The sequence below is a fragment of the Lupinus angustifolius genome, chromosome LG06, assembly GCF_001865875.1.
Source record: "Lupinus angustifolius cultivar Tanjil chromosome LG06, LupAngTanjil_v1.0, whole genome shotgun sequence".
In the NCBI taxonomy this organism is placed as follows: Eukaryota; Viridiplantae; Streptophyta; class Magnoliopsida; order Fabales; family Fabaceae; genus Lupinus; species Lupinus angustifolius.
The window spans coordinates 5,303,031-5,312,173 of NC_032014.1; the positions used below are offsets into that span (position 1 = coordinate 5,303,031).

General features: G+C 30.1%; 1 protein-coding gene across 3 annotated transcripts; it reads right to left on the reverse strand.

Moving 5' to 3' along the window:
• Nucleotides 1,896–8,590, reverse strand: LOC109349212 (MLP-like protein 423). 3 transcript variants are annotated; one of them, XM_019589935.1, is made up of 2 exons: nt 8,330–8,585; nt 1,896–2,269 (listed from the first exon to the last, which is right to left on the reverse strand). In XM_019589935.1, the coding sequence occupies exons 1-2, from the start codon at nt 8,514–8,516 to the stop codon at nt 1,992–1,994; spliced, it is 465 nt and encodes a 154-aa protein (XP_019445480.1). In that variant the 5' UTR covers nt 8,517–8,585; the 3' UTR covers nt 1,896–1,991. The 3 variants fall into 3 exon arrangements, with proteins under 3 accessions (XP_019445480.1, XP_019445477.1, XP_019445478.1); XM_019589932.1 differs by lacking the exon at nt 8,330–8,585 and adding an exon at nt 2,618–2,861; XM_019589933.1 differs by lacking the exon at nt 1,896–2,269 and adding an exon at nt 7,444–7,827 and having other exon boundaries at nt 8,330–8,590.

Sequence of the window (9,143 nt, forward strand, 5' to 3'; positions counted from 1 at the left end):
ATATTCACCTATATGCCAAGTAAACAAAAAATTGCTTTATCATATCATCGTAATAGAATGTACACTATCATATCATCACATATGCGTCAATCATTACTCTATAAAACATCTATTTTGTTAAGTTATAACGTACAATGTATAATTTTTCTAAACATCCTTGAATCATTAAAAAAAATTATTTGTTAAAGTAAAAAACCAGAAAAGAAAAGGCAATATTAGAGTACTGGAGTAGGAGTAGTGTTATTGAAAGACGGAGCATTCCATAATATAAACCTTAATTAGTCACTCCTTTTCTACCATTATCACTCTAACATTTCCTTTCCAAGAATTGCTTGATGAATGGCTCTCAAACATTATATTTCTCTTCCTTCTTCTCCCCAACTCAACTCCCAAAGTGACCCTAAGTTACTGCCAAATCCTCATCACCACTTATGCTTTTGAAAACACTATCTAATGGAAAAACTGCACCGTTACTTTTCCCCCTTCTTTCTTTTCGTATTTTTTATTTGGTGACTGTAGTTAGCACTTAAACATTGGAGGAGGGCCAAAAGACTAACTTTTTGGGTGATAAATTCTCATCACTATCACTCAAACTTAGTTATCCTACCCACTATGATATCCTAATGTATTCACTTACTCTATGAGTAGTTTAAAAAAACTTTATTTCACGTCTTAGTTATAAATTTTATAAAAATTTAATAAATCATATATATTCACTAATTCAAAATGTTAGATTTTCATAGAATGAATAATTATGTGAAATAAATTTTTTTTTAACTTATACTTTTGTAGTAACTAAATCTTCTTGGTTGAATAATATACCTTTGGCCGCATAACTAGTAATGAAAGCACCAGAACACATGGGAAGATATCAATCTTATTAAATAGGAGATCCTTATGACTTTAATGTCATATTGAGTTTGTCATAACAGCCAGTAGTCAACAAATTCTTACTAGATCCTAATGATGCAATGAGTACAATAATCATTCATGCATATTATTTTTGCTATATTCCATAACTATTAATATGAATGATAAATAATGCATTGATTGTATAAAAAATCTGATATTATCAATACCCATATTATTTTCTCAAAGTTATTTACTTCATAGACAATTACAAAACCATAATAGGAGTTTACTTTTTTTTCCACCCGGGGTGTTTTCTAACCAGGCCATAGATTAATTGTTTTTTAGTACAAAAATCACTTAAACAAGTTTAATCTCTACCAACCAATATTTTGAAACTCACACATAACATCAAATGGAGGAAGTCTCATAACATGTTTAACCAATTTAAATAGTTAAATTGTCTGGTTGGAACGGCTGATTTCATATATAATTAGTTTTTTATCTATAAATATATAATATATATAAATGCAAAATTTTATATATATAATTGTATATAATTATATTGAAGTAACATCTCTCAATCTTTCTTGGACAGGAGTAAAACAAAATACTAGAAATATATTCTATACTTTTTTAATTTTAAGTTAACTGTCTGGTTCATTTCCCGAATTATTCCAATTAAATTAGGATTAACATGGATAAACTGAAATTTTTCCAGTTCAAAATGGTTCAACCTTTCATTCGATTAAGATCGCAAATCAAAACTATTTTCAATTTTAGTTAGACCAATCAAATCGTTCCATCTAATCCGATTCTCATAACACTATACCAACAAGCCATTTTTCATAAATAACACTATACCAACAAGCCATTTTTCATAAACATGATAATCATTAGTTGGACGTTGATGGTGGATAATTATATATTATTATGGTAATGATATGCTCTTTTAACAAATTACCTACTTTTTTTTTTTAACATTTGAAGATGAAACGTGTCATTTATAAATCTATTATTGATAAGAATAGTGTCATATCACCTTGTGAGGAATTATTATTCTTATTATTTTAAATGGGTATATAACACCACATTATTTAAAAATCATACACTAGGGCACGTGCCCTTGAATGTCATCAAAACTATTTGTTTTGAAGATAGGCATCCAAATCTTGGAAGCCCTGTACTTCTACATCTATGAACTCAGTTGGCTCAGGATCTTTTACGGTTGGATTTTCATACTCAACTGCAACTTTCACCACGCTTCCATCTCCCTTAGGTGTTACACTAACGTGTAACACATATTTTTTGTAGATATGGAAGACGTTCCCATCAATCCCAGCCACGTCCAAGATTAATGTCCTCTTTACATCATCAACAGCTTCAATCTTCTCTCTAATTGATTTTGCAAATGGCGAATCTACAATGTAAACCACCCAAGAACAGATCAAAATTGACACAGATTGGGTATAATATAATATAATATACGCAGCATGTTTAAAATAGTCATGCAAAGATGTATAGAAAATGAGGTGAGAGGAATGATCATTAAAGTTTGTTTGGGATTTAGATTTTGGAGAGAATGGAAGGAAAAGAGAAGGCTTGAGAGTCATCTCACAAGTGTATTTCATGGCTCTCAAGCCTTCTTTTTCTATTCTTTCCCCTCCAGAATCCAATTCCCTAACCCTAAATCGTTCAAACTATGGAGACGTGAAGTGGTATATATATATATATATATATGAATGAATGAAGCAAGAAAAGGTTTTACCTTCACTAATTGATACACGAAAGACAGAACCAACAGCCTTTCCATCACCCTCGACAACCTCAACGGCTTTGTAAACACTGGGGAAGGCTTCAGGAAAAAATGTGTACCAGTTCCTAAGAGCTCCCCAAAACTTGTCTGCACTAGACTTGGCCTCAAAACCTCCCTCAAGCTTTCCACGGATAGGCATGGCTCACCAACTACGAAGAATTGAAAATGAAGATATACTAAAGATTGGATGTGTTGTGAGAACATAGGGTAATGATAAGTATATATATAGAGCTAGCACTTTCAAGAATGCCAAAGGCAATAAATTCATTAGTGATTAGCTCAACTGCCACTTTAACAAGTGGAAACTAACTTATTACAATCATTCACTTGTTATCAATTGAATTAAGCAATTCCAGTCATACGCATTTTAAGTCGATTTAACATCTAATTAGACCTAGTTATAGTTTATTTTAGGGAAATAGGTGGTCATTATACATGCACAAAAATGATCCAACAATTTATAACAATACATCTGGTAGGAATCGAAAGGCAGACCAGCCCCTCAGGTCTTATATATAAATCTACATAAATTATACCCTAGATCTTAGTAGAAAAGACATTTATTAAAAAGGATATTCACATATCAAAGGCTTCATTCGGAGTGAAATTATTGTTGGGTTGCAAAAATTGGAGATAAATATTATCTTTCACTTTAAAGGTTTATGGTATATGGGGGCAATTGAGACAACAAATAATTTTTTCATTTTATACACAGCTCCATTTTAATTATATGTCACATAGAGAGATGTGAAATAATCACAATCTCAAGCCTTTGTCGATGAGACTTAGGACCCAATCTCGAATCAAAAGTTCAAAAGTCAAGCTATTTATGAAAGTTGTCTCTCAATCTATGGTGATTTCCGCACGAGCTAGTTGAGGGTCATGTTAAGGGATCTAACAAACTGCTGGATGGCCTAGAGTATGTCCTTCACAACTTAGCTTGTGCCTTTCTATATGTTTGATCAGAGGGATTATTAAAAGTAAATAATCCTTGTGGGGTGAGATTGGTGAGTACACATTTAGGCATGAATGAAGATATATTGTCCTCATTTGTGGTCTTGAGCTGATTAAAATATGTCATTTAATTAAAATAAAAATTATAAAAATATAAATTCATATTTTTATATTATTTAGTGTAATTTTGTTGGATAGAAATATAGAGATTTGATTTTCTCTTAAAAGAAAATCCATGTTGATAAGAATAAGAAAACATTTAAAAGGCAAATTAAACTAATATAGTTTTACTCAAATCACACACATTTTGTCCTAATTTTTTTCCTCCATCTATATACACCTTCCTTAGTTGATATGTTTTTTTTATTTAAGTAAATAACATATTTAATTAAAAAAAATACACAGGTACATTAATTTACATGAATTCCTTAGTTGCTTTGTAGTGATTACATTAGATACTTTTCACACAATATGCTCTTGTAGGTGACCAACATAAGTAAATATAACAATTACCAATCTCTAATAGAGATAAATATTTTTTCCCACCTGCCCATATAAATGATAAAAATCACTAACTGTTACACTTAATGCATCTAAAAGTTTGGTCACGGTCCAATCAATTTATTCCTCATATTTATATTGGGTCTATAATGAAATTTTAATTTGCCTTTTGCATTTGCTACCACGAATAGTATTTATTACATATTAAATACCTTAATTTATGTGGTCCGTGTTTAATTTTCAACAAATTTCAAGTCCTTGATTGTCAATTAGACATAAACAAGTAAGCATGTTAATAAGGGCTATATGTATGTTATTGTTTCACACAAAAAAGGATTAAGTTATAATGAATTCACTATCTGTTTAGCGCGTCCAATTGAAATTTTAGTGTGAAATTTATTCTAATTCTAATAGAATTGGGATTGACATGGAATTGAGATTCTATTTTTGGATTTTATAAAGAATTATAATATTAATCTTATAATTTCAAGTTCATTTACAATTCCATTGTTTGGCCGTGAGATCTAGGAGTCGGGGAAAATCGTATTTTAAAGTTAAAAATAGTTTTTTATTATAAAACTAATATACACATATATAATTTAGTTTAAAAAATATTTTACTTCAGAACAAATATGCAGAAAATTTTAGAACTGCAGAAAATTCAGAACAAATATGCAGAAAATTTTGGATCTCCACACTGTCACAGCCGCTTGAGAGTCGCCATTGATTGTGTGTGACCATCACTATCGTTTTTGTGCCTGTTGTTGACACTATGCTGGTTTTTTCGTTGAAACCCATAATCGTTTTATGATTGAGAATGGGTAAGAAAAAATAAAGGAAAAAATAATGAGGATTGGAGACAAAACATTAGGGTATAAAGGTGGAGAAGAGATAAAGTTAAAGGATATATAACAATAAGAACATGAGTGGGAAAAAACGCATTACGTTTTCATTTTACGTCGTTCAACTATAGGATTTCCAAAGTTTGGAATTTTAATAAAAATGATAAAGGTTAGAATTTAGGTTTGGGTAAAATTAGTTATAATGTAACTGTATAGAATCGATCCATGGAATATTGTTTTCAATTAAGTGTACCACCAAACATTAGTTAAAATACAAGGCCAATCCTCAATTCCATGATCAATTCATTTGCCAAATGTATTTTTATGGGATTCAAAAGAGTATTTTTGTCTAAAAACTAGTAAGTATGGAATTCCCTAGTCTCTTATCTTTATTTAAAATTTCAGATTTTATATTCATCCTAAGATCTCCATCCATAACTTTTAGTGGGTCCATCTCCAGTTCAAACTTAACTACAGTAAATCCATTTTAAACGCACAAATGTATCTGTTATCATTTTACTAAATTAAGTTTATTTCTGACAAAATTACTTTAAATCAATCCTGTATTTTTTTTCTTCATGTTGTTTTTGGTTTAGATGTGGTATAATAAGTTAGATTAATAAGTTAAATTATTACTTATTATCATGGATATATAATTTGGCATATAAAATTATATATCTATATATATTGTTAATCATATATATATCATAAAAAAATTAGAGAATCAATTATGTTTTCGACCAATGAGGGTTCATTACTTTCTATACAATTAAACAGAGATACACAAACATGATGAGTAGCTGACTATGGGTCAGACTGGGTCATAAGTCCCTTATTCGATCCTAAATATTGACTAAGTCCAATTTTTGAACTCGAGTTCAATCTTAAACCTAATGAGACTCAACTATATTCGAACCATATCATCACTGAGTCAAACCACATAAATAAGTAAGATTGAATCATTCCCACCCTAATTATGACAATGCTTTATACCACTTCCATCATAACATTGTGAAGAAATGGTCCACTTGCGTCATTAATCATTATCATACACGCGTGGAACGTAAAAAATAAATAAAAAATAACAAGATACATTTTTAAATTAGTTATAAAAGTTTAAATAATTTTAAATCAGTCTTTTACTTAAACAACGGTATTATTTTCTTCATTAATTTCTCAGAGAAAACTTCAGCCATATTTATGATCTAGGATACTCCATCACCAGATTTATTGTTTATTCCTTTCAGGCAAAAGGAGAACCAAAAAAACACATTTTCAACAACACCCATATTTCCTTCCCGATAAAAAAAATAAACTATGAACTCTGAACCATCTTCATCCTACCATTTTCCCATCTATTTCTTTAGAGAACGGATTTATCATGGATGATCCCCGAATTTAAATTTCAATCTTGTGAGGAATACTCTTTATTTTATAGAAAAAATGTATAAACTTCTCAAACCAAATTAAATATATTTTTGTATAACCAGCTCACTAATAAAGCAAGTGAGAATGTTTTTACAGGAGTATGTATATATATGTGGCTATTGAATTATTTGAATCCAACGTTTTTAACGGCATAGAATGAGTCCAACGTGGATACATTTATTTGGGATGATTAAATATAAATGAGGAGGCAAAAGACTAATTTCTTAAGTAAAAAAACTTAATGATTTAAGTATCACATTAACTTACTTATCTAGCTTACCCAATATATGAGATTCGAACATATTCAGTAATACACCTTTCACGGCACAGCTCTTAGTAAAAGTATCACCATACATGGGAAGAGATCAATTTTATAAAATAGAAGAACTTGTAACTTCAGTGTCATATTAAGTTTGTTATGTTATTCTACATGGCATTCCTGGTGGACAAATTCTTACTGGATCATAATGCAGGGAGTCAATAAGTGAGTTATTTGAAAGTAACCACTATTACAATGTAAGCTCAAAGTTATACTTCATTAAATTCTCACTAGATCCGAATTATGGAATGAGTATTCGGAGTAATATTTATGTTACATTAGTGTAAATTTTTTTATATTTTCAAAACATCATTAATCATTTATAAGTATTTCTTTTCTTATAGTCAATAACTATTAATACATGAATGATAGAGAATATATTGATAATATAAGAAAATTCTTCCGCTGTCAATACACATTATTTTCTCAAAGTTATTTACTTCTTAGACAAATACAAAACCATAATATATAGGAGTTCACATTGATCAACTTTTTCTTTTGCACTAACGGTGTTTTCTAACCGACGACTAGAGATTAATTATTTTCAAGATGGAAAGATTACTTAAAATGAGTTTTGTTTTATGAACTATGTTGGACCTTGTGGATAGACATTTATTACTTTGGCAATGATATGCTCTCTTAACAAATGACCTACATGTTTTTTTAACTTATGAGGATGAAACATGTCTTTAAAAAATGGATTACGGATGAAAAAAGTATCATTTTATAGCATATATCACATTGTGAGAAATAATTATTCTTATCATTTTAAGTGGGTATATAGCACCACATTATTTAAAATTCATACACTAGGACACATGCCCTTGAATGTCATGGAAACTATTTGTTTTGAAGATAGCTATCGAAATCTTGTAAGCCCTGGATTTCTACATCTAGGATACCAATTGGCTCAGGATCTTTTTCTCTTGGATTTTCATATTCAACTTTGATTTTCACTTCGCTTCTATCTCCCTTAGGTGTTACACTAACATGTAACATATATTTTTTGTTTAAATTGAAGATGTTCCCATCAATCCCAGCGACATCGAAGGTTATTGTCCTCTTTGCATCATCAACAGCCTCAATCGTCTCTGTAAATGATTTTGCATATGGCGAATCTACAATGTAAACCACCGAAGAACGTATCAAAATTGACACATGGGTAATGTTCATATAGGATCAAAAAAGTTTAACACTTCCACCAATCATGGTTGGTTATAATATACCTAACATTTTCAAAATAGACATGTAAAGGAGATGCATAGAAAATGAGTTGAGTGGAATTATTAAACTTGTTAGGAAGTCTCATATTTTCTGTTTTATTATCTTAGGTATGATTTTAAATATCTAAGTATTCATTGAACTACTTATCTTATTATCAATTAACTTTTAGATAAGATCTTAATATGATATTACACCTAGAGTTCAACTTTTCTTTAATTATCATGGGCTAAAAAATATTTTGCTTGGTTCGACAAATTTACTATATAGATGAGATATATTAAAAAATAAATTTCACATTGTTTATCTCATTCTCTTTAAGATGATATATTTAAATAGCTATTACATTATTCATGATAATAAAAAACTTGCTAGCATAGAAAATAAAAAAGCTTTTACCTCCAGTAATTGATACACGAAAGACAGAACCAACAGCTTTGCCATCACCCTCAACAATATCAACGGCTTTGTAAGCATCCGGGAAGGCTTTAGGGAAAATTGTGTCCCAGTCCCTAAGAGCTCCCCACAACTTGTCTGCACTAGACTTGGCCTCAAAACCTCCCTCAAGCTTTCCACGGATAGGCATGGCTCACCAACTACAACGAATTCAAAATGGAGATACACTAAAGATTGGATATGTGTTGTGAGAACATAGGATAATCATCAAGTATATATATAGAGCTAGCACTTTCAAGAATTATTAGTGATTAGTTCAACCACCACTTTAAGAAGTGGAAACTAACTTAATTTTCATTAACTTATTACAATCATTCACTTTTTTTATAAGTAAAAGTTCATTCATTTTTAAGGAAAATAACAATTACCCTACCCTGTTATTAAGAAATAATTCCCATTCGGGAATTCCGTATCATCTAAATTCACCTATAATACTATTGCATATTGGGTTGGTATTACAACCATTCACTTGTTATCAAGAAGCAATTCCGGCCATACGCATTTTTAGTGAATTTAACATCTAATTAGACCTATTTACAGTTTATTTTAGGGAAACAAATGGTCGTTATACATGCAGAAAAATGATCCAACTGTTTATAATGATACATTCGGTAGGAAGCAAAAGACTAGTGCACCACCCCCTCACGTTTTAGATATAAATCTATATGAATTATACCCCTTGGCCTTGGCGGAATAGAGTTAATAATTAGGAGCTCTACATATCATAGATAAGAGAAATAAAATTATTATATGCATT

Coding starts and splice junctions, on each gene's coding strand:
- LOC109349212 (XM_019589935.1), bottom strand. CDS start 8,516: ATGCCTATCCGTGGAAAGCTTGAGGGAGGTTTTGAGGCCAAGTCTAGT. Junction 2,270..8,329: donor TCGTGTATCAATTACTGGAG/GTAAAAGCTTTT, acceptor TTTACATTGTAG/ATTCGCCATTTGCAAAATCA.